This window comes from Lepus europaeus, chromosome 8 (genome assembly GCF_033115175.1).
Source record: "Lepus europaeus isolate LE1 chromosome 8, mLepTim1.pri, whole genome shotgun sequence".
Classification (NCBI taxonomy): domain Eukaryota; kingdom Metazoa; phylum Chordata; class Mammalia; order Lagomorpha; family Leporidae; genus Lepus; species Lepus europaeus.
This window is the reverse complement of record NC_084834.1, coordinates 55,669,001-55,695,172: the sequence shown is the minus strand read 5'-3', so window position 1 is coordinate 55,695,172 and position 26,172 is coordinate 55,669,001. Positions and strand designations below refer to the sequence as shown.

Sequence of the window (26,172 nt, the reverse complement as noted above, 5' to 3'; positions counted from 1 at the left end):
CCCCTGCCTTTACCTGGCCAGCTCTCCTCCCAGGCCAGCCAAGTAATGAAAGTCAACAGAGTGCCTTCCCCTAGGAGGTTCACACCTCCCTTAGGATATACCCCATGTGAAGAGATAGATAGGTCTGGGCCTCTTAACTTACAAGGCCTAAAGCCCAACAGATTATTATCAAGCCCCTTCTATCAGGTTCTATTTGCCTCTCAACCAGAAAACTTAAATTAGCTAAGACAGCACCTTTCTTAGCTCCTCTAATAATGACTCTGTCCTTTGTTCTAGACCCTGTCTAGTGCACTTGGGCCTCATTCCTTTGTAATCATAACCTCTACTCTACCACCAATGGCTCTACTCCCAACCTGTGTGTACTGATGGTCCTCTTCCCCACTTAATGCTGTATAATTGTTCAGACCTGGTTAAGGCCACTCTTAGGATCATTGGTTACTATCCTCACTCTGTCTTTTATGACCTTGTCTAAATATGATCAGAGTCGGCAAACTTGGAAGGCTTCCATAGCCTTGGCAACTCATGACGACAGCCTAGGGTGGTTACTGGCGCCATAAACTAGAGTGTCAATTTGTTGGGTCAACAACAGGAGCCACTGTGCGCTTGCTCCTGATGTGGGATCTCTGTCCTTAATGTACTGTACATTTTGATTTAATGCTATAACTAGTACTCAAACAGTATGTTTCACTTTGTGTTTCTATGTGGGTGCAAACTGTTGAAGTATTTATACTAAATTGATCTTCTGTATATAAATAGAATTGAAAATGAATCTTGATGTGAATGGAAGGGGAGAGGGGGGCGGGAGAGGGGAGGGTTGCGGGTGGGAGGGAAATTATGGGAAGGGGAAGCCATTGTAATCCATAAGCTGTATACTGGAAATTTATATTCATTAAATAAAAGTTAAAAAAAAATAAAAATTAAAATTAAAAAAAAAAAAAAAAAAGAAGGCACATTTTAGTGAAAACATATATTTTCTTGATTTTATGTGTAAAGATGAATTTGGTTTAGGTAAAAGATTATCAGGTGAGCACTACTCATGTAGTAGATGTTTATATTTATAATATTTTCTGTTATTTTAGTAAAGTAAGCTTTTCTATGAATGCTGCTTCAAGTTATAATGGGAAACTAGGATTCTTATTATTTTAGCATGTTTTTCATGTCAGCAGAATTTCAAAATTTTGTGGAGTATAGGAAAATTAGCTCTTTATTTTGAGACAATTTCCAGGAATTTATATATTACAAATGGAAGTGTCATGGTTGCATAGGAAACAGTCTGGATGATGAATTGAAGGGTGGTGAACCTAACCTTCTAAAAGCCTGGTGATCAGTTAGACTATTATGATAATGCAAATGGGCAGTGAGAACCAGAAGTACAAATGGGGATGAAAGGATGGAGATGGATTCAAGAAGTGCAAAGGAGGTAGAATGGATAGGATTTAGTGGGCTTGAGGAAAAGTAAAGTCAGGGTAATTTCTAGCCACTTTCATGTTCATGCAGATAATTCGTGTTTCATAAATGTTTTTGGGATGAATGAAATGAATTGTTTGATATCTGGGATGGGAAACTGAGTGGAATCGGCTGTTTACTGAGGTAGGGAATACAGAAAGAGAATAGTTTAGAGAACATGAATGGAGGAGATGAGTTCAGTGTGAGGTGGTAGATTTGAGACAGCTTTGACTTCTAAGAAATGTCATTAGGCAGTTGTATATGTGGATCTGGGTTAAGAAGCTCCAGTTTGATAGAAATTTTGGAGTGACAGTTTATAGATGATAGGAATAAATGAGATCAGTCAGGGAGAAAATGTAGAGTGAGAATAGAAGATAAATGAGATGGTAACCACTACCATTTGACTGTGAGGCAGACGAAAAATACCTTGAAGGAGTGGGCAAGGAAGGAGGAGCAAGCAAGAGAGTCATGTAAGTCAGTGGAAGAAGCAAGTTTGGTGTAAAGGAGTATTAGATGTCTAAAGTCACCAAATAGTAAGAGGATAACTAATGTATCCATTGGACATGTTGGTTAAGAAATTGGACACCTGAGCAAGAGCAATTTATAAAGGGAAAGCCAGTGTACACTGAGCAAGTGGTAAATAAGTTGAAATCACTGATGTCTTTTACTCTTTTAGAAAGTTTGATCATAAATGGAATAGAGAGGGAACTATAGCTAGAAATATGAGTTTGAGAGAGGGTTTTCAGTTTTTAAAGGTATGAGGCATAGGAACACATTTAAATTGTTTATTTGCCCAGGATAAAAAGCCCTCAAAAAGAAAATCAGATATATGCAGAATAATTGATGAAGCAAGGTCACTGAACAAGTTGCAAAGGATGGAATATAAAGGTGCAAGTCAGGGTACTTTAGATGGACTTCCAAGAGAGGAGGTAAAGAGGTGGTTATTATGGATACAGATGATATCCTGTGTGCATATGGATACATATCCTTATATGGATAAGGTGATGATTATGGGTACAGATAAATTTGTATGGGCAGGGTAGAGATTTCTCTATAAAGTCCAGACAAGAGACTCCCACTTATGATAAAAAGAGGAAATGGTTGACTCATTTAATTGGTAGCCTTCTGAATATGGTATTGCTGACTCCTGCTCTTTTACTGAGTGTGAGAGTAGTTTGGTTTGAGATGACAGATATAAATCATCAAGATAGGGATACCTTGAAGATTGTTTACAATTTTACCCTTTATACTTTTTATTATCTACTACTGAATAGCAAATTGTCCCCAAACTTAGCAATTTAAAATAAGACACACTTATTATCTCAAAATTTCTGTGGATCACAAACTGGGGAATAACTACACTGGGTGCTTGTGGCTCACAGTCTCTCATGTGGATACAGTTGAGATGTTGTCTGATTGTCTAGGGTCTCAGCTAATGTTGGAGGATTTGCTTATGTGATGGCTCACTCACGTAACTGTTGGCTGGAGCCCTCAAATCCTTACTGTGTAGACCTTTCCTTAGTGTTTCTTAAGTGTCCTAAGAAGTCACCTGGCTTTTCCTGAAGCAAGTGCTCTGAGAGAGACAGCAAGGAGGAAACTGTGATTCTGTTTTTTACTTAATCATATACTACTGCTTCTACCACATTGTTTTAGAACTAAATCACTGAATCCCACACTGGGATAGAAGTTAAACTCCATCTCTTAAAGGGGGGATTATTCAGGAGTTTTGGGTGTAATTTAAAACTACCACGTACCTATCAAGTTTTAGTTTCTTTGGGGGCAAGTAAAATCTTTAAAAATATGCAGTTACAGCCTTTATGACCAGGAGGTGAGAGAGATACAGAAAACTGGGGAGTTGATATAGTCAGATTTGGCTCACTTTACAGTTTGGCCTCTGTTGCTGCTGATCAGGCTCCATTGCTTGATGTATTACCTTTTGTGGTTATTTGAAAAAGAGCAATTGCTGACCTTTGATTTAATGGAGGATTTTTCTAGGAGAAAAAAATGCATTGTGGGTAAAATATGATTTTTTTAATGCCAAAATGTGATTTTTAGTAGCAGTTGAATTAGCTCCAACAGCAGAACTTTGATGCTGGGAGAAAAGAACTCACTGTTCATAGTAAAGACTTTTAAGGACTAAGATAATTACAGACTGATTCTGTTAACTTGAGTGATGAGAGAGGCAATGTGGCAAGACTCTGAAGCCACACTAGCTTCAAATCCCAGTTCCACTGCTTTATTTATTTATTTATTTATTTTTGATAGGCAGAGTGGACAGAGAGAGAGACAGAGAGAAAGGTCTTCCTTTTGCTGTTGGCTCACCCTCCAATGGCCACTGCGGCCAGCGTGCTGTGGCTGGTGCATCGCGCTGATCTGAAGGCAGGAGCCAGGTGCTTATCCTGGACTCCCATGGAGTGCAGGGCCCAAGCACTTGGGCCATCCTCCCTTGCACTCCTGGGCCACAGCAGAGAGCTAGCCTGGAAGAGGGGCAACCGGGACAAAATCCGGCGCCTGGACCGGGACTAGAACCCGGTGTGCCGGCGCCGCAAGGCGGAGGATTAGCCTATTGAGCCGTGGCACCAGCCTTCCACTGCTTCTTAAGTGTGTTTGTGCTTATCTTCTCAGTGCCACACTTTTTTCATCTGTAAAATGGGAAATGAATAGTTATTTGTATAATTAGATAGTAAATGCATGTTTAATGTTTGAACAGTACCTGGCAACATAGCAGTAAATAGCCATTATTATGGTAGCTGTATTTTATAATTTTGATGAGTTCTTTCATGGAATGAAAATTTCAAAGAATAACATAACATTGACCAAAATATTTAGTCTAAGCTTTAAACTTACTTTAGCATCCCTTGTTATGCATCTGTAAAGTATGTTTCTGTTAAGTTGTATGTTTTTTAAAAATACCATCTCAGATATCATCAGTAGTAGTATAGAGGTCATAAAGCTTCCTGAAGTCGCTTTTTTAAAAAAAAATTGTTATTAACACAAAACTCCAGTTTTGATTGTGCCAATATTCTCATCTCAGAGGAATTGACTATTAAATGCAGCTGTTGGGCTCTCTGTATTGTGACATGCTATAAAAAAAAGTACTTTCTCTTGGGGAGAGCAGTGCTTAGGCTGCCCACATCCCATATTGGAGTGCCTGGGTATAAATCCTGGCCCAACTTTTGATTCTAGCTTCTTTGCACACCCTGGGAGGCAGCCAGTGATAGCTCCAGTACTTGGGTTCCTGCCACCCATGGAAGACATAGATTGAATTCTCAGCTTCCCTGGCATTTGGAAAGTGAAGTAGCAAATGGGAATTCATGCTGTTTGTATCTTAGATAAATAAAATAAATACATTAATTAATTTTTCTCTCCAAAATTGATACAATGAGAGTATTGGTGAACATACATGGCCAATTTCCTCCTACCTCTCCCTCAAACCCTTATTTTGTTGGATGGCTAGTTTGTATATTAGGTGGGGTTTTCTGACCCAGGCGATTTATAGCTGGAAGATATGAGAGAAACCTAAGTGCCAGATAAGACAAAGGAAATAGTTTTTATTGTAAAAACCTTTAACATTTTACTTTGCTGATGCCTTTTAGCATTCTAGAGCATTTTAAACCAAATTCAAAGTGATATACTAGATTCTTAAGCTTGCAGAGTGTGTTCTTCAGCCAATATAGAAAGCAAAAATGAAGCCCACAGCTAGCAAATTTATGAAGTGTAAAAGCAGAAGGGCTAAACCTTTTATTCTTGCAAATTTTTTTGGATGTCTTTTTATTACTGAGCATATAAAGGAATATTATATACTGAAGGTATTAGTTTTGTAGGACAATTAAAGGTGGATAATATTTTTTGCCTTTTTTATTTTTATTATTATTTTTAATTTTTTTAAGGAATACAAATTTCATAAGTGCAACCTTAGGAATATAATTATTCCTCCCACCATACCTGCCCTCCCTCCCACACTCCTACTCCTCCTCCTCTCCCCTTGCCAGTCCCATTCTCCATTAAGATTCATTTTCAGTTAACTTTGTACACAGAAGACCAGCTCTGTATTAAGTAAAGATTTCAACAATTATACACACACACACACACACACAACTGTTTGAGAACTAGTTTTACAGTTAACTCTCATAATACAACTCATTGAGGACAAAGGTCCTGCATGGGGAGTTAGCGCACAGTGACTCCTGTTGTTAATTTAACAACACTCTTATGTATATGTCAGTGACCACACAAGACTCTTGACATGAGCTGCCTTGGCTATGGAAGCCTTTTGAGTCCACAAACTCTGTCAGTGTTTGGACAAGGCCGTAAACAAAGTGGAAGTTCCCCCCTCCCTTTAGAGAAAATTATATCCTTCTTTGATGGTCCCTTCTTTCCTCTCACTCACAGAGATCCTTCATGTAGAACATTTTTTGCCATGGTGTCTTGGCTTTCCATGCCTGAAATGCTTTTTGGCAAGACCAGGAAGCCTTAAGGGCTGATTCTGAGGTCACAGTGCTACTTAAAGTGATTGCCATTCTATGAGTCTGCTGTGTGGACTGCTTCCTATGTTGGAACATATTTCCTTTTTAGTTCTATCTATTATTATTGACAGAGACTTGATTCTATTTATGTGATCACTTTAACTTTTAATCCTATCTATCTATATGCTCACTTTAACACTGTGATCACTTTAACACTGTGATCACTTTAACACTTAAGATGGTTCACCCCGCAAATGGCCACTATGGCCAGTGCGCTGCGCCGATCTGAAGCCAGGAGCCAGGTGCTTCTTCCTGGTCTCCCATGTGGGTGCAGGGCCCAAGCACCTAGGCCATCCTCCACTGTCTTCCAGGGCCACAGCAGAGAGCTGGACTGAAAGAGGAGCAACCGGGACAGAATCCGATACCCCAACTGGGACTAGAACCTGGGGTGTCGGCGCTGCAGGCGGAGGATTAACCAAGTGAGCCGCGGCACCAACCTTGGGGATGTTCTTTAACATTTATTTGGGGAGTTGGAGAAATTGGTATTACCCAGTTCCTCCCACTCCCTTCCTCTAAGCCAATTAAATACATTTTTTAAAAGATTTATTTAAATATTTGAAAGAGTTACACAGAAAGAGAAGGAGAGGCAGAAGCAGAGGTGGAGGCAGAGGCAGAGAGAGAATCTTCCATCCACTGGTTCACTCCCCAGTTGGCTGCAATGGCTAGAGCTGTGCCTATCTGAAGCCAGGAGCTGGGAGCTTCTTCCAGGTCTTCCATGTGGGTGCAGGAGTCCAAGGACTTGGGCCATCTTCTGCTGCTTTCCCAGGCCATAGCAGAGAGCTTGATTGGAAGTGGAGCAGCTGAGACTCGAACTGGCACCCACATGGGATGTTGGCACTGCAGGCAGCAGCCTTACCAGCTATGCCACAATGCCAGCCTCAAATAATTCTTGCTGAGGTGGGGGAAACTGGTGATGCCAGATTTCCTCTCAGTTCTAGCCTATGGCCATCCTTCTGCTAGTTGTAATGCATACAAATTAAACAGCAAGACAAACAGAAGAGGAAAAAGGGCAGTGAAGGTAATGGGATTAAAAACAAAAAATTAGAAGTAATAACAAGAAAAGAAAAAGAATAAAATTGAAGTTTTAATATGAACTTTACTTATACTTTAAAAATATTTGGAATTAATCAGATTTCCTCATCTTTCCAGCACATTGGATTCCACCTGCATTGGATTCATCCTTTCCTCTGTTCTTCCTGTTCAGAGAAAGGAAATGTTTCTTTCTGTCAAAAACTATTTCTTGCACATATTTACAAATAAGCTCTGGATTGAATTAACATTCTAAATATCTTAAATATTTTATTAGATATCATGTGCTTTAAATTGTGATTTCCACTCTTATTTAAAGCATAGGGTCATCCTTCTCATAAAAAATAGTCCCAAATTAAAAAAAAAAAGTATCAACTGAAAAAAAAATAGTCCTTAGATTTTATTGGACTAATAATAGTAATAAAATGATGCCTTTGAGTTTCCCCAGAAGCAGATGCTAGATGGAGATTCAAGTGCAGGTGTTATTTAGGAAATGGTCATATGAGACACTGGCAGGGAAATAGGGAAATAAGAAAGGAAAGGGGTAAAATTCAATAAAGGACATTATCTTGGTGGTTACTGTTGTGAATATCTGGAGCTTACTCCCTCTGGGAAGCTCTCAGAGACCAAATGAAATATGCCTTCGAGTTATCGCAAGCCAAGAGGAAGGAAGATTTGAGTGTTTATCCACCAGCTTCCGGCCCATCATTGTCATTATCACTGTGGCAGGTCTGACTTGTGCTAGCATTATAAGCTGAGCATTTCCCTGCAGTCAGAAAGCAGCCCTCAGCAGACTGTCTCAGGTGTCCATAATGTGCAGTGTAGAGGTGAATGCCAGTGCTTTTTGGCAAGACACCAATAGCACTGGCTGCAAATGGCAGACAGTTCCAGTGGAATATCTGCTGTGCCAGAGGTTGTTCTGTTTTACATATATGAATTTAGTTCCTACGTTAACAACTGTCTGAGGTAGGTGCTCTTAGTGTCCTCATTTTACACATAAAACAGCACAGAGGAATTACGTATTTTACCCCTAGTTACAGCACTATAATTTCAGAACTGATATTTGCTTCTTTCCACCTTTGTTTGAAAGGCAGAGTGATAGAAGGGAGTGGGGTTGGGATCCCCCACTTGCTGATTCACTTCCCTGATGCCTGCAACAGCTGGGGTTGGGTCAGGCCGAAGGTGGGAGTCAGGAATTCCATCTGGTTCTCTTGCCTAGGTGGCAGGAGCCCAAGTACCTGAGCCATCATCTAGTGCCTCCCAGGGTCTACATTAGCAGGAAGCTGGATCAGAAGCAGCTAACAGAGAGATGCTAACCTAGGCACCCAACCTGGACTCTGGGCCTCCCAAGTGTCAGCCTAACTTCCTGTTCCACAGTATCTGCTTAACTCTATACTGTTTTTTTTTTTTTATTTTATTTTTTTTTTATTTTTTTATTTATTATTATTTTTTTAAATTTTTGACAGGCAGAGTAGACAGTGAGAGAGAGAGAGACAGAGAGAAAGGTCTTCCTTTTTGCCGTTGGTTCACCCTCCAATGGCCGCCGCGGTAGCGCGCTGCGGCCGGTGCACCGTGCTGATCCGATGGCAGGAGCCAGGTGCTTCTCCTGGTCTCCCATGGGGTGCAGGGCCCAAGGACTTGGGCCATCCTCCACTGCATTCCCTGGCCACAGCAGAGAGCTAGCCTGGAAGAGGGGCAACCGGGACAGGATCGGTGCCCCGACCGGGACTAGAACCCGGTGTGCCGGCGCCGCAAGGCGGAGGATTAGCCTAGTGAGCCGCGGTGCCGGCAACTCTATACTGTTAATCCGTGTAGTGGACTGCTTTAGGAATGATATTGTCTGTCTGAAGTGGGATATCCTGATTCTGTTGTCTTTCTTTGATAACTGCTTCCTCCTTCTCCTTTTCCCAGTCTCTTTTCTTTTGGTATATATTTTTAAAATATTTATTTATTTTTGTGAAAGGCAGAGTTAGAAGGATCTTCATTCCATTGGTTTACTCCCCAAATGGCCACAGTGACTGGACCTGGGCCAGACCAAAGCCAGGAGCCTGGAACACCGTCTGGGTTTCTCATGTGGTTATCAGGGGTCCAAGCACTTGGGCCATTTTCTGTTGCTTTTCCCGGCATATTAGCAGGGAACTGGATTGAAGTGGAGCAGCAGGGATAGGAAACAGTGTCCATATAGGATGCCGATGTTGCAGGTGGTGGCTTGACCTGCTGTGCCACAACGCTGGCCTCTGTTTTGTTGTTTTTTACTTCATTATTTATAGATATCCTGCTCCTGGATTCTAGAGTATTTTAGGTGTCTTCCCTTCCATTTAAAAATCGTTTTAATTTTACATATTTGTGGGACACAGTGTGACAGTTTGATACACATGTACATTGTGTAGTAATTGAATCAACATGCTATTTCATGTGAACAATGGGCCATTGAAGAAATTAAAGGGAAATTAAAAAATTTTCAAGACAAATTAAAATGGAAACACAGTGTACCAAATCTTATGGAATACGGCAAAAGCAGGACCAAGGGGAAAATTTATAGCAATAAGCACTTACATCAAAATAAAGAGAAAGAAATGCTGCATCTCAGGGACCTAGAAAATCGAGAACAAATCAAGAAAATTAGTAATAGGAAAGAAATAACAACGATCAGAGCAGAAATAGAGACTTAAGCAATACAAAAGATCAATATATTAGTCAGATTTTTGTTACTGTAATAATTAAGAGAGGCTCCTTGTGAAGGAAAGAGATTTACTTTGGCCCCAAATTTTAGAGGTTTACAGTCCAAAATGGGGCAGACCAACTTGGATCAGCCCCTTGCTGAGGCCAGAGAATGACAGGGATGTGTGCTGAGCTGGGAAGCCTAAAGGGAGAGAAGTTGAGGGAGAAGGAGCTAAACTGAACTTGGTTTTTATAGCCAACCCTCTACGGAAAACTTCATTGCAACTCCAAAGGTGCATCCCAGTGACCTGTAGACTTCTTACTGGGCTCACCTCCTTGATGTCGTAGTGAATTGAATTTCTATCCTCTTCCAGTAGTGCCACCATGGGGACCAAGACTTTGACACGTGAACTTTAGGCCTGGTTATAAGTTTGGGTGTGAAGGATCATAAGCTAAAGGCTTGGCCTCCTGAATGTTGCTATTAGAAGAGGGTAGAGGGGCCGGCGCCATGGCTCACTTGGTTAATCCTCCTCCTGCAGCACCGGCATCCCATATGGGCACCGAGTTCTAGTCCCGGTTGTTCCTCTTCCAGTTCAGCTCTCTGCTGTGGCTCGGGAGGGCAGTGGAGGATGGCCCAAGTGCTTGGGCCCCTGCACTCGCATGGGAGACCAGGAAGAGGCACCTGACTCCTGGCTTTGGATTGATGCAGCGCACTGGCCTTGGCAGCCATTTGGGGAGTGAACCAACGGAAGGAAGACCTTTCTCTCTCTCTCTCACTGTCCATAACTCTACCTTTCAAATAAAAAAAAAAAAAAAAAGAAGAAGAGGGTAGAAATTCAATCTGATTATGCTGTATAGGGAATAAGTCTAGTGGGAGGCCCTTGGGTCACTGGGACATGTCCTTCAAATGTAGTTCTTGCTGGAGGGGTGATTGTAAAAGCTGAGTTGGGTCAAGCCTCTCTGTTTCTTGGATGGTCACGTAATTGTTCTTCCATATCTGGCCTCACTAAGTGGCCATACCAGGGGTAAGTGCCCAGTCTTGGAGCCTGAGCCTCTAAAACCTTGAGCCAAAGTAAGCCTCCTTTCTTTGTTAGTAGCTTCATTCAAATATTTGTTATAATAACAAAAACTGAGTTATACAGAAAATGGGTACCAGATGAGGGGATTTTGTGAAACAATTCTGCCCTTCCAAGCCACTGGGCCATTGGTAGGAGCAGAAGCCTTGAAGATCCAGTGAAAATGAAAATACTCAAGGTTACCATGTTAAATATTTCTTGCTGAAGTATTAACTGGTATTTCACAGGTTATGTAATGAGGGCTTGAGGGTTTGATGTTGTACAATGAATATTTGCATTTTAACCTTTTTAACAAACAAGTATTTAAAAACCATAGAAAGAAAGATGTGATGGTAGAATGACAGATGACCATATTGGTATTTTGGATTAGAATATACATTTTTTAAATTAAAAATTATTATTTTTTTGTAATTTTGCTTCTCCTTTCAGAGAGGAGAGTTTTTATTTTATTATTATTTTTTTAAAGCTTTATTTATTTGAAAGGCAGAGTTACAGAGAGGCAGAGAGAGAAGGTCTTCCATCTGCTGGTTCACTCCGCAGATGGCTGCAATGGCCGGAGCTGGGTCAATCTGAAGCCAAGAGCCAGGAGCTTCCTCTGGGTCTCACACATGGGTGCAATGGCCAAAATACTTCGGCCATCTTTTACTGCTTTCCCAGGCCATAGCAGAGAGCTGGATTGAAAGTGGAGCAGCTGGAACTCAAACTGGCACCCATATGGCACTACACGACAGCGCCAGCCCCTAAAAATTATTTATTTGCATTTTTATTTGAAAGGAAGAGGGACAGAGAGTGACAGAGAGCTAGATGGAGAGAGAGCTCACATTTGCTGGTTTACTCCCAGATGTCTACAACAGCCAGGGCTGGGCCAGGCTGAATCCAGAAGCCTGGAATTCTATCTGTGTCTCCCACTTGGGTTGCAGGGACCAAATTATTTGAGCCTGCCAGGTTGCGTAGGAAGCTGGGACGGAAGCAGAGTACCCTGAACTTCAGCCAGGCATCACAAGTGGTGCCTTAACCACTGTGCCAAATGCCAGCCCCAGAAGACATCTATTTCTTGGCTGTGGTTATAAGGAAAGGCCAAGAGATATGTGTGTTTGGGTAAGAAAAGCCTTTCCCACCTGTCACTTGCTATTCTCTAGCTACTAGTTTCCCTTTTTTCTTTTTAAATTGTACAAGTATTGTATGTTAATTGTAAAACATTTAAACGGTTCTTAACTGTCAAGAGTAAAAGTCAAACTGCTGCTTCACTATTTCTCCTTACCTCCAAACCTCCCATTACATTTCCAGAGATAACTACTCTTATGGCTTTAGTAATATTTTTGTAAATTAAAAAATACATAGGCCAGCGCCGTGGCTTAACAGGCTAATCCTCTGCCTTGCGGCGCCGGCACACCGGCTTCTAGTCCCGGTTGGGGCGCCGGATTCTATCCCGGTTGCCCCTCTTCCAGGCCAGCTCTCTGCTATGGCCCGGGAAGGCAGTGGAGGATGGCCCAAGTCCTTGGGCCCTGCACCCCATGGGAGACCAGGAGAAGCACCTGGCTCCTGGCTTCGGATCAGCGAGATGCGCTGGCCGCAGCAGCCATTGGAGGGTGAACCAACGGCAAAAAGGAAGACCTTTCTCTCTGTCTCTCTCTCTCACTATCCACTCTGCCTGTCAAAAAAATTTTTTTTAAAAATACATATAACATTTCATGTATAATATATACACTATACATAAAGCATAGGTGGTTTTTAAAAAATGTGAATGGAATACTATTCATCTTCTCAGCTTGCTTTTTTTTTGCTAATAGTATATACATCCTGAACACCTCTTGTATCAGTACTTTAGAGCTATCTAATTTTTTTTTTTAAGATTTATTTTATTTATTTGAAAGAGTTAGGGAGAGAGGAGAGATAGAAGGATCTTCCATCCACTAGTTCACTCCCCAAATGGCCACAACAGTCAGGGCTGGGCCAGCCTGAAGCCAGGAGTCAGGAGCTTCTTCCCAGTCTCCCACATAGGTACAGGGACCCAAGGACTTGGACCATCTTCCACAGTTTCTCCCAGGTACATAGCAGGGAGCTGGATTGAAAGCGGAGCAGCCAGGGCTCGAACTGGTGCCATATGGGATGCTGGCATTGCAGGGGGCAACCTAACCCATTATGCTACTACACCAGCCCCAGAGCTATCTCATTTTAATAAGACCACTTATTATTTCATAGTAGGAGCATGTGTTAAATATTTCCTCTTCAGTTTTCTTTTCAGTTTAAATATATGTTTAAGGCAGCAGTGGTTTCTCCTTGAAAAAGCATCTTGCTGCCAAGGAAGTATTTCTGACTATGAGAGTCCTAGAATTGAAATGTGCAGGACAAAACATATATACATTTCTGGTTTTTATTGTATCTGATAAATTGTTGTATTCAAAGACTGCCATTTTACTCTCATTAGCTGTTTGCCCAATTTCCACATCTTTGTCAATGTAGTTGTTTGTTGTTTTTCTGATTTTCACTATTTCACTGATAGATGGTCATAGTTTGTGCCTAATTGCTAGTGATGTTAATTATTATCTTTTTCTATAAATAGCTGGTTTACATATTTTACTATCAGATTATTTGTTTTTCATAATGATTTGTAGGATGGACTTCATTTTTTCAGAAACAGTTATTCATTTGAAAGAGAGAATTAGAAAGAGGGAGGGAGGAAGAGAGAATAATCGAAATCGAAATCCTCCCTCTGCTGGTTCTACTACTCAAATGACTGCAAGGCTGGTGGCCTCCATTCTTGAAGGGACAAATAAATAGTTGGAATCCTGCTTCTAGAAATTTTTTGATATAAGTATTAGATGTTAGATAGTTGTATTTCCTTTATGCCAGTGAGAAAGAAAGCAGTTTGGATATAATATTTTAAGATTTAATGGGTAGTTCATTTTGAACAATAATCTTTGTTTGAAAGGTATTTCTTAACATGATGGTCGAAGTGGTGGTATTAAGTTAGGAAATTTGGAAAGAATCTAGTTTTTCTGTTTGGTTAAATTATATAGTGTTTCCATACTTTTGTTTATATATGGCTAAAATCATAGTTGCCACAGGTTATTTTCTAGTACTAGGTAGCAGTTTTGAAATGAGTACTATGGATTTAAGGAAGAATGAGAAAAATGTCTCATAACATGTAGATCAGTTGTTACTTACTTAATAGATAAAAGTAACATAAAATAATGTTTTAATATAGTAGCTGTGTTCAAGGTGCTGTCATTGGTATTTTGAGTAAAACAATCTATTGATCATAATCTTTCAGTAGAGAGAAGCTAGATTAGAGTCAAGGTATATGTATCTTTTGTAGGAGTATCACATGAGTGAGACTGTGTTCTTTTATTAAGAAATATCCTTGGGGCCGGCGCTGTAGTGCAGCTGGTTAAAGCCCTGGCCTGAAACGTCGGCATCCCATGTGGGTACCGGTTCTAGTCCTGGCTGCTGCTCCTCTGATCTAGCTCTCTGCCATGACTTGGGGAAGCAGTAGAAGATAGCCCAAATCCTTGGGCCCCTGCACCCATGTGGGAGACTGGGGGGAAGTGCCTGGTTCCTGACTTCGAATCGACCCAGCTCCTGCTGTAGTGGCAAATTGTAGTGAACCAACGGATGGAAGACCTCCCTCTCTGTCTCTACCTCTCTCTGTAACTCTGTCTTTCAAATAAATAAAATAAATCTTTAAAAAAAAAGAAATATCCAGTTATGATTTTTCATATTACTGGTGTTGTTTCTGTTGATCACGTAGTTAACTCTGGGTTTTCTCAAAGTTTCTCTTTTCCCCTTTGTTAATAAGTGTTTTGGCGGGACTTTGTGATAATATGAATATCTCGTAGCTCATCAAAATTTAATTAATTTTTAATTTCTTGGATTCTTTTTTGTCAAGCAGATTGTAATTCATTGCTATCATTTATTTTTATGTTTAAATTGCTCCAGATATTGCCAATGAGAGTCTCTTAAAGCTGACCTCTGTGTCTTTTTGACATCCTCATCAAAGACTTGTCTTTACTTTCTCTGCCTTACTTTTAGAACCAGCCATTTCTTCAAGGGGCTCTGGTTCTTCTTGGTAGAAGATGGTTTTTAGAAGTGAATTTTTCTGTTTTCTCATTTTTTTTGGCAGTGTTTTAAAAATATTTTTTAACACATAAAAAGTTGTATGAGGTTACTTAAAACAGTTCATGCAAAATGGGGACGTGTTGTGGCACAATAGATCAAATTGCTGCTTGGGATGCTGACATCCCTTATCAAAGTGCTGGTTCGAGTACTGGCTGCTTCATTTCTTTTTTTAAATTTTATTTCTTTATTTGAAAGTCACAGTTATACAAAGAGAAGGAGAGGCGGTGGGGTAGGGGGTCTTCTACCCAATGGTTCACTCCCCAGTTGGCCTCAGCAGTTGAGCTGTGCTGATCCAAAGCCAGGAACCAGGAGCTTCTTATGTCTCCCACGTGGGTCCAGGGGCCCAAGGTTCTGGGCCATCTTCTCTTGCTTTCCCAGGCCATCAGCAGAGAGCTGGATTGGAAGTGGAGCATCCGATACTTGAACTGGCGCCCACATGGGATGCCGGCACTGCAGATGGCAGCTTTACCTGCTACGCCACAGTGCCGGCTCCTGCTTCATTTCTTTTTTTTTTAATTTTTTAATTTTTTAATTTTTTTTTGACAGGCAGAGTGGACAGTGAGAGAGAGACAGAGAGAAAGGTCTTCCTTTTTGCCGTTGGTTCACCCTCCAATGGCCGCCGTGGTAGGCGCGCTGCGGCCGGCGCACCGTGCCGATCCGATGGCAGGAGCCAGGTGCTTCTCCTGGTCTCCCATGGGGTGCAGGGCCCAAGGACTTGGGCCATCCTCCACTGCACTCCCTGGCCACAGCAGAGAGCTGGCCTGGAAGAGGGGCAACCGGGACAGGATCGGTGCCCCAACCGGGACTAGAACCCGATGTGCCGGCACCGCAAGGCGGAGGATTAGCCTAGTGAGCCCCGGCGCCGGCCTCCCTGCTTCATTTCTGATTGAGCATTCTTGCTAGTTTGCCTGGGAAGCAGCAGATGATGGTTCAAGTACGTGAGTCTCTGCCACCCATGAAGGAGTCCCTATGGAGTTCTGGCTCCTAGCTTCAGCTTGGCCCAGCCCTACTTTTGGGTCACTTGGGGGGTGAACTGACAGATGAAAACTCTTGTCTCTCCTTCTCTTTGTCATTTTGTCTTTCAAATCAGTCAATCAGTCGATCTTTAAAAAAGTTCATGGGGCCGGTGCCATGGCTCACTTGGCTAATCCTCTGTCTGCGGTGCCCACATCCCGTGTGGGCGCCGGGTTCTAGTCCCAGCTGCTCCTCTTCCAGACCAGCTCTCTGCTGAGGCCCGGGAGGGCAGTGGAGGATGGCCCAAGTGCTTGGGCCCTGCACCCACATGGGAGACCAGGGAGAAGCGCCTGGCTCCTGGCTTCGGATCGGCGCAGCGCCGGCCATAGTGGCCATTTGGGGGGTTAACCAATGGAAGGAAGACCTTTCTCTCTGTCTCTCTCTCTCACTGTCTGAAACTCTATCTGTCAAATAAAACAAAAATCAAAATTAGAAAAAAATTCATGAAAACTCAAATTAAAAGATAAGTTTGTTTGATGTATAAATTCTGAAATCTTTGCAGCAAAGGGTGTTCAAGAAATTCATGAAGAGATATATATTGTGAAGAAAATATGCATGGACTTTCATATCTGGGTTCTCTGTCTAGTATTACTTGATGTTTCTTTTGTATCAGATTACGCGCTTCCTACTTTAGGGCCTTTATTAACTCTTAATCTTTATTTCTGTACTTGCTGAAAATAAATTCTTATAAAGTACTGGGCCTTTATCTGTTGATTTCTCAGTTTTTGCAAGCTCACTAATGCCCTCTTTCTACAATATGTTCAGTTGTGAGTTGTTGACAGTGGTGAGCGGTATGATTTTGGGTGAGGACTTTGTGTCCTTTTAGTATGTAGATCATTTCCCTTTGGATTTGATTAGAAACCGATTCCCTTTTATGTAGATACCTGACTGCCAGGATACATCCTTCATTAAACATCCCTTAGGAATCACTGGGTGGACCTTTAATCCTCAATGGTATACAGGCTAGACGTGTGTAAAAAGTATGAAATAAGTACTCCTGGCATTTTATAAACCACTATGTTTTATGTGAATATTTGGTTTCCGTTTAAATCTTTTCAAAGTCTTTTAATTAAAAAAAAAAAAAACTGAAAAAGAAAGAGAAAATATGTTCTAAAGTTAGTCTCTAAATTTTAAGATGTTGGTTGACAGATTTTTAAAGTTTTTTTTTTTATTTTTTTTGTTTGTTTGTTTGTTTTTTTTTGACAGGCAGAGTGGACAGTGAGAGAGAGACAGAGAGAAAGGTCTTCCTTTTGCCGTTGGTTCACCCTCCAATGGCCGCTGCGGTAGCGCGCTGCGGCCGGCGCACCGCGCTGTTCCGATGGCAGGAGCCAGGTGCTTCTCCTGGTCTCCCATGGGGTGCAGGGCCCAAGCACTTGGGCCATCCTCCACTGCACTCCCTGGCCACAGCAGAGAGCTGGCCTGGAAGAGGGGCAACTGGGACAGAATCGGTGCCCCGACCGGGACTAGAACCCAGTGTGCCGGCGCCACAAGGCGGAGGATTAGCCTAGTGAGCCGCGGCGCCGGCCAGATTTTTAAAGTTTTGAAGAATGTGAAAACATTCTTCCTAAGCTATAAGAAAAAAGCATTGTGGAAAAATAGAACATTTTCTTACCTTTCTCTAGTTCTTTGCCTTTATGTTTTTTTTTTAATTAAATTTTTATTTAATGAATATAAATTTCCAAAGTACAGCTTATGGGTTACAATGGCTTCCCCCTCCCAAAACTTCCCTCCCACCCACAACCCTCCCCTTTCCCGCTCCCTCTTCCCTTCCAATCACATCATGATTCATTTTCAATTCTCTTTATATACAGAAGATCAGTTTAGTATATATTAGGTAACGATTTCAACAGTTTGCCCCCATATAGCAACACAAAGTGAAAAAAAATACTGTTGGAGTACTAGTTATAGCATTAAATAAGAGTGTACAGCACATTAAAGACAGAGATCCTACATAATATTTTTTTTTAAAAATTAATTTTCTATGCCATTTCCAATTTAACACCAGGTTTTTTTTTTTCATTTCCAATTATCTTTATATACAGAAGATCGATTCAGTATATAATTAGTAAAGATCTCATCAGTTTGTACCCACGCAGAAACACAAAGTGTAAAAATACTGTTTCAGTACTAGTTATAGCATCACTGCACATTAGACAACACATTTGACAGGCAGAGTGGATAGTGAGAGAGAGAGACAGAGAGAAAGGTCTTGCTTTTCTGTTGGTTCACCCCCCCAGTGGCCACTGCGGCCAGCGCACTGTGCTGATCCGAAGCCAGGAGCCAGGTGCTTCTCCTGGTCTCCCTTGCGGGTGCAGGACCCAAGGACTTGGGCCATCCTCCACTGCACTTCTGGGCCACAGCAGAGAGCTGGCCTGGAAGAGGAGCAACTAGGAATAGAACCCGGCGCCCCGACCAGGACTAGAACCTGGTGTGCCGGCGCCGCAGGCAGAGGATTAGCCTATTGAGCCGCGGTGGCCTGCCTTTATGTTTTCATATCACAATTAAAAATCTTTCAATAAGCTTCTGGTTTTTTTTAGGTGTTTAATACACTTCCATAAATTATACTAAGATTTTAACCATGTGATAATTTGAAGCATTTTAATATATTATAAATGGTGTTTGATAGTTTTGCCTCATCTAATTTTTAAGTTTGTTTTAGGATCTCCAAATATAAGAGAAAAACATACTTAGAAAGTAGACAAGTCAATTAACTGTAGTGTTATCCTCAAAACTTTCTTGAGTCTAGAAGAAATTTGATTTTTTATAGTTTTTTGTAAGAATCACCTATACTTTTTGATCTTACAGGATTATAAATTATGTAACACTGTATGATTAGTCTAGCTCCCCCCCCCCTTTTTTTCTACTTTATTATTGGATATTTTTGTTATTGGTTGTTTGGGTTAGTCATGTTACTAACTTTATTATCAGAGCAATTTTTTCTTGTTTCTTGGATCACAAAGTAAGAACTTCTATTCTTTTTATTCATTCTTGCTGCATCTAAATATTTACATAGACTCTACACACACATATGTGTACACAGAAATGTGTATACACATTTGCCACATATCTGGTCACAATTTGATAGTATATTGTCATTTATCCCAAGTACCTGATATCAGAAGATCTGTTTACATTCCAGGGTACTCAGAGTGAATCTGATCTAGGAAAATTGTTTCCTTATGGAATAATTAGAAATACACAAAGGTGCTGGATGTTAAGAGGGTTTTAGCAAACTTAATATGCAAATACAATATTATTAAATGGCAGCTTTTGGAACAAGAGTGGGTAAATTTGTTTAATGTTTAATGTAGATAATTACTACTCCCTTCCTACTGTTGAGATAGGTAATTTGAGATGAATAATCATACTCCTCTTATTTTGAGCCAGAATATAGTAACTGAACCTTAGTCTTACCTCATGTTTTGAATGAAGAAATCAGGGTGTTACAAGTTATAATCCATTGTTTTATGTTTTAGATAGAATTCTAGATGTATTGTTTTTCAATATATGTATATATACCATCTATATAAATTTTTATTTTATTTATTGAAAGGCAGACACACATGCACAGAGAGAGAGAGAGAGAGAGAGAGAGAGAGAGAGAGACTATCTGTTTATGTCCTCCCCCAAAGCCCAAACACCTGATGCTGGGCCAGGCTGAAACACATGGGTGGCAGTGGCCTAACTATTTGAACCATCACCTACTGTTTCCCAGGGTGCAGATCAGCAGGAAGCTAGAATGAATGCAGAGCCAGGAGTAAACCCCAGGCACTCAGCTATGGGAGGCAGGCATCCCAAGAATCATAACTGTTGTGCCAGACTCCAACCTCTAAATTTTTTATTTCATCCATGAAGGAAGCAAAGTGATACAATAAACTTTCTTTCTCCCTTATATGGCTGCTGTTGCAATTTTGTAAATCTATGATTCTAAATTTAACCTTTGGTCTCTTATTACCTTAGATGCCATTTTGGAAAAATTTCTGTAATGGATCAAAGGAAGAATGACAGCATTGTCCCTAGTATCACTCAATTAGAAGATTTTCTTACAGAGCACAATTCCAATGTTGTTTGGCTCCTTGTTGGTAAGTAGGATATGTTTTCCTATACTTGATTGTGTATTACAGATGGATTAACAACTGTCATATTTTAAGCAGTCATTGAGATGGAATGCTTAACAATACCATTTATTTCTCTTGAGGAAAGATTTTTCTCTGTATTTCTTGAATACTTTCTCTGGTAACTACTCTGGAATGTGCTTTCCTTTTTCTTTGGCCTGTCTCCTTATTTGATTTAGGGAAGCTTCGAAAAAAATTATTTTTACTGTTTCAGGTCACCTTTCCTACCTCCTGTTCCAATACACATAATACACTTCCATCTTTTTGTTTGATTATAGAAGTAATAAATCCTCATAGTAAGTATAATTTTATAGTAAAATACATTACATGTGTCTGATTTTAATCTCTTCCTTCTTTTTATATCTGGCAATGGACTCTTCTATTAACTTTTTTTTTTTTTTTAAAGATTTACTTATTTATTTGAAAGAGAGGCAGAGAGAGAGACAGAGAGATCTTCCATCTGCTGGTTTACTCCCCAAATAGCTACAATGGCCGGAGCTGAGCCGATCCGAAGCCAGGAGCTTCCTCTGGGTCTCCCATGTGGGTGCAGGGGTCCAACAACTTGGGCCATCTTCTACTGCTTTCCCAGGTCATAGCAGGGAGCTGGATCAGAAGTGGAACAGCTGGGATTCAAACCAGCACCCATATAGGTTGCCGGCTCTGCAGGCGGCGGGTTTTCCCATACACCACAGCGCCAGCCCCTCTTGTATTAACTTTTTTTTTTTCTATAATGTTCTAGAAGTTTTCTGGAATATACAAATAGTTCAGACTATAGAATTTAGTGAGGTTTGGATGAGGAGAGAGAGAATATGAATGAATGAAAGGGAGAAATAGAAAAATAATACCAGAAAAGAATGAGACTACTGAAGGTTGTTACTGTTCACAAAGATTTTATGAAATAATAGTGTTTGATTTGAATCTTTTTTTTTAAACATTTTTTTTTTTTATTTGACAGGTAGAGTTATAGACAGTGAGAGAGAGAGAAAGGTCTTCCTAAAGGTCTTCCTTCTGTTGGTTCACTCCCCAAATGGCTGCCAAGGCTGGCGCTACGCCAATCTGAAGCCAGGAGGCAGGTGCTTCTCCCTGGTCTCCCATGCGGGTGCAGGGCCCAAGCACTTGGGCCATCCTCCACTGCCTTCCCGGGCCACAGCAGAGAGCTGGCCTGGAAGAAGAGCAACTGGGAATAGAACCTGGCGCCCATATGGGATGCCAGCGCTGTAGGCGGAGGATTAACCAAGTGAGCCATGGTGCCAGCCCCTGATTTGAATCTTGGCATAGGAGTTAGAAATTTAGAGAAAAATAGGAAAATTAGGGTAGGTAATGATATTTGTTGATCATCTATGTGCCAAATATTATGGACATTTTGCATATGTTGTCTCACTTAATGCTTAGAGTAGCCTTGTAAAGGTAGGTTTTATTCTTTTCCTTTGAACGTGTTGGGCATTTGAGACCTGTGTAAATTAAATACCTTGCAATAGTTACACAGATAGTATTCTTGGAGGGAATGCTTTTGCTTTTTTCATTGCACCATAGGATATGGGGTAGGGATCTAGGTAGAGGTAAAGTATATTTAGAAGGAATTATAATGCTTCATGATTCATAAGCAGGCTTGGTTAACAATTAAACTTTGAGTTCTGTATCTTTAGCAAAAGTGAATTATTGTAAATTATCAGTAATGAAAGCAAAATAAAATGAAATGCTAAATATTAATATGAAATACAACTTCATAAAAGCAGCATTGAAGCTTGCTATTCAGTTTAATTAAGGGCAGATTTCTTTATATCCAATGTGTCCCTTTTCCTGTTCTCTAGAATTTTTGTGACTTTTTTCTGCTCTATATAACTCTTTTAAAGAAAAGACCACAATGACAACAAGCAGAAAAACATTAAGCAAATGTTTAATTTCTCTGTTTTACTAATAACTTTGTTATTGAAGATGGTGAAGGTGGAGGGCATGATATGGTGAAAAGACCATAATTCTTACTTTATTTAGTGTTAAAAACATGCTTCTCAACTGATGCCTCTTGCTTTTCTAAAGGACCCATGATAGTCTGCTGCTGACACAGATATTTTATAGTGTAAATGTATACAAAATCACTTGAAATGAAAACACAGTAGTATGTCATCAAAATAACTTTTCAAAAGTTTTCTAGAATAATTTCATGAGCAAATCATTTACTACATAAAAGCAGTCCCCTTCAATCTAAACTACCCTGAGATATACTGTATTTTATGTTGACTCAAAGTAACTGCTTTGTATTATCTATATTACATAGTATTTTTAAAAAGCTTTTAATGTGATATTGCTGTAAAGTTACGTATGTTGTTGCTTTACATTACTTTCTCACAATTTAGAAAATAGTTATCCTTTTAAAGATTTATTTATTTATTTTTGAAAGTCAGAGAGAGAGAGACAGGGAGAGAGAGATCTTCCATCTGCTGGTTCATTTCCCCGGATAGCTGAAATGGCCAGGGCTGGGCCAAGCCAAAGCCAAGAGCCAGGAGCTTCACTGGGGTCTCCCAGGTGGGTTGCAGGGGCCCAAACACTTGGGCCATCCTCTGCTGCTTTTCCCAAGCCATTAGCAGGGAATTTGATCATAAATGGAACAGCTGGGACATGACAATTGCCCATATGGGATGCTGACATCACAGGTGGTAGCTTTACCAGCTATGCTACAACACTGGCCCCAAATAGTTATATTTTAAATGAAAGAAAATTTATTCCCAAAACTGCTCTTTGCATTTTGTCTTTTGCATGTTCATGGGTTAGATTTCTTGGGAATATAAGTTTTGTAGGTGATTAAACTTTTCATGAAGAAAATAGTCAAATTTAGAATAACATTTACTATAGCATATTCAGTGGCATTTTTCAAAGGTAAGTTATTGTCTTAACAATTTAACGTGGCTTTAGACTAAAATTCTCATTTCTTTTTCCATTAATTTCTTAAAGTAGAGATTGCTGATTAAAAAAATTACTTTTCTCCGATTTGAAAAATCATAGTCCTTTCTTTTCAAGTAGGCTATTTAGGACTAGCTTGAGAATGAACTTGTATGTGAACTTTTTGTCTAATGAAAGCAGATGTTTTTCAGAATATTCAGAGATAGCAGCTTTCTATTAGAACATCTTTACATAAGTTCAGTAACTAAAATTGTGAAGCAAAGCAGTGCAAAAGGAAACAAAAATAAATGAAGTCAGTTGTACTTGAAGCATTGCTATAATTGATCTAATTGGAATCTCTGATTTTTCTAGCTAATAAGTGAATAGGAAGAAAGTTGAATAAAGTAGAATCAACCTCTGGTTTTAAAATTCCAAATATTAAATTGTAAGAGGATAAATTACCATGTGGAAGTAAGTCCTATCATTTCTGATTTTCCTTTTATCTCAACAGCTACCATTTTGTCCTGTGGATGGATTATTTACCTCACATATTACAATTCTCGGAATGTTGGCCTTATTTTAACACTAGTTCTTAACAGATTATACAAGCATGGCTATATCCATATTGGTAAGTTTAAGTGATACTGAATTTTTTTCTTCCTCATAATCTTAAGGTGTAAATTATAAATACATATGTTTATAAATAGATTTTTTAAATTTACCTTTGTTTCATGAAGGTTAAAATAATGCAACTGGAATTTCTCTCACACTGTACTCTATGTACTAGAGATGAAATACCAGTTAGTTATGCCTTTTACCATGTTTTTATTTCTTAAAGGGTTTTTATAGTGAATTTGACTTTTATTTTGCTTATAAAGTAACTTGAAAGATTTAAACATACATGACATAGTGGAAATAGAAAAGTCCAAATATTCTGCTGTCCAAAGAAAATTTTTAATGCTTGATATAGTTTTCACTACTTTTTAAATAAAGGGACCCAATACTTTAAAAATCTATTAAGTTAGTTGGAATCAAATTATATATTTTATTTTGTGGCCTGCTTTATTAATTTAATTTCTGACTACCTTTTAAGTGGGAACTTTGCAGGTTGGAGAGTGTATTAGGAAGTTATGTGCTTTGGAAATTTCTAAACCATTGGGAAAATGGAGTGTGGGAGTGACTGGATAGAGCCATTCTCATCTTCCTTATAGTTGACTACTTCTCAGATTTAAGTAGGAACAGGTGTTTGGCCTAGCTCTTAAGACATCATTTGAAATGTCCATATCCCATGTCAGAGTGTCTTGGCTCAAGTCGTGGCTCTGTTCCCATTTCTAATTGCTAATGTATACCTTGGGGAGGCAGCCCAGTGGTGGCTTAAATAGTTGGGCCCCTGACAAGGGTTTGTGCTAGAACCTGGGTTGGCTTCCTGGCTTGGCTGTTGCAAACATTTGGGGAATGAACCAGCAGATGGGAGCTCTCTGTCTCTCTCAAATACACACACACGCACACCCCAAAACACAAGTAGTCTTCCATTAATTTGAGGCAGTGAGTGGTTACTGTAGTGACCCAAATTAGTGGAGAAAAATGGTGAATTAGTCGCTGCTTTGGGTTTACTTAAAAGGAATGTGTAATTAAAAGAACTATTCGTATTAAGGAGCTACTTAAGCAAATACCCTCACGGGTTCTTTAGTAGTTCAGACCATAATGATATGAGTGGCATTTTTTGTTACATTAGTGGAAGGATATTGGAAAATTTGTAAGATTATAAGAATATCAAGAAGGGAATAGGAAGAGATAATTTAATTATTGAATAAATTATATGTGAAGATTGTTTTAAGATTGATGGGCTTTTACCTGTTAAAACAATTACATTAATTACTATTTTTTGTTTTTCTCCTACAACAGGTTCCTTCTCTTTCTCAGTTCTTTCTGGAAAAGTCATGGTTCGTGAAATCTATTATATTACAGAAGACATGTCTATTAGGTAATAAAATAGAAAGTAAAAAAAGATCCATTTTAAAGAAGCTTGAAACAATGTTCTGATTATATTTTATTTATATTATAACTTCTTCAAATAAAACTATAAGTCAAAAATATTTTTCTTTAGTAACTCAAACTTGGTAAACTGATTTTTAAAATGTTTTATCTGTAGGTTAATTTATCTAAGGTTTAGGTTGGCAAAAAGTTTATCATATAATAGTTTATAGAAATGAATAATCTCATTTCTGGATGAAAAATTGAACCATTAAATTATCTCACAATTACTGTCAATAGATTTTGTGGTGGTCATTTGTTATACAAAACAAGATTCAGGGATGCTTTTAGCTCTCAGCCATTAGCTTTTTTTTTTTTTTTTTTTTTTAGATTTATTTATTTATTTGAAAGAGTTACAGAGAGAGAGGAGAGGCAGAGAGAGCAAGAGAGAGAGAGAGAGAGAGAGAGAGGTCTTCCATCCGATGGTTCACTCCCCAGTTGGCTGCAATGGCCAGAGCTGCGCTGATCTGAAGCCAGGAGCCAGGAGCTTCTTCCAGGTCTCCCACGCGGGTGCAAGGGCCCAAGGACTTGGGCCATCTTCCTCTGCTTTCCCAGGCTATAGCAGAAAGCTGTATGGGAAATGGAACAGCCAGGTCTTGAACCAGCACCCATATGGGATGCTGGCGCTTCAAGCCAGGGTATTAACCTACTGTGCCACAGCGCTGGCCCAGTTCCAACTATTAGCACTTTATTTGAGATAATAAATTTATAGAATTATTTAGAACTTGGTAGGAACTTTAATCTTTTAAGAAAGAAAGCAGTCTGATTACCACAGAAAATGACAGTATGTTTGAAGTGTTCTCTGTTCTGTAGCCTTGAAGAAAAGACTACTTTTTTCTTGTTTTCTTAAATTTATTTATTTATTTTTAAAGATTTATTTATTTTACTTAAAATTCACAGTTACACACAGAGAGAGAAGGAGAGGCAGAGAGAGAGAGGTCTTTCATCTGCTGGTTCACTCCCCATATGGCCTTAATGCTGGAGCTGCGCAGAACCGAAGCCAGGAGCCAGGAGCCTCCTCCTGGTCTTCCACATGGGTGCAGGGGCCCAAGACGTGGGCCATCTTCCACTGCTTTCCCAGGCCATAGCAGAGAGCTGGATCACAAGTGGAGCAGCTGGGTCTCGAAGTGGTGCCCATATGGGATACTGGCACCCAGGTGGCAGCTTTACCTGCTACACTGCAGCGCCGGGCCCTGTTTTCTTTCTTTTTTTTTTTTTTTCTTTTAAAATTTTAAAAATTTTTTATTTTTGACAGGCAGAGTTAGAGAGAGAGAG

At 39.9% G+C, this 26,172-nt stretch overlaps 1 protein-coding gene across 8 annotated transcripts in view; it reads left to right on the top strand.

Moving 5' to 3' along the window:
* Nucleotides 1–26,172, top strand: part of BLTP1 (bridge-like lipid transfer protein family member 1) — a 239,607-nt gene that overhangs the window by 2,884 nt on the left and 210,551 nt on the right. For all 8 annotated transcript variants that reach the window (XM_062199676.1, XM_062199670.1, XM_062199672.1 and 5 more), the window contains exons 3-5: nucleotides 19,832–19,953; nucleotides 23,375–23,491; nucleotides 24,769–24,847. In XM_062199676.1, coding sequence (XP_062055660.1) covers nucleotides 19,857–19,953; nucleotides 23,375–23,491; nucleotides 24,769–24,847 — 293 coding nt within the window. In that variant the 5' untranslated portion in view covers nucleotides 19,832–19,856. The remainder of the gene's footprint in view (nucleotides 1–19,831; nucleotides 19,954–23,374; nucleotides 23,492–24,768; nucleotides 24,848–26,172) is intronic.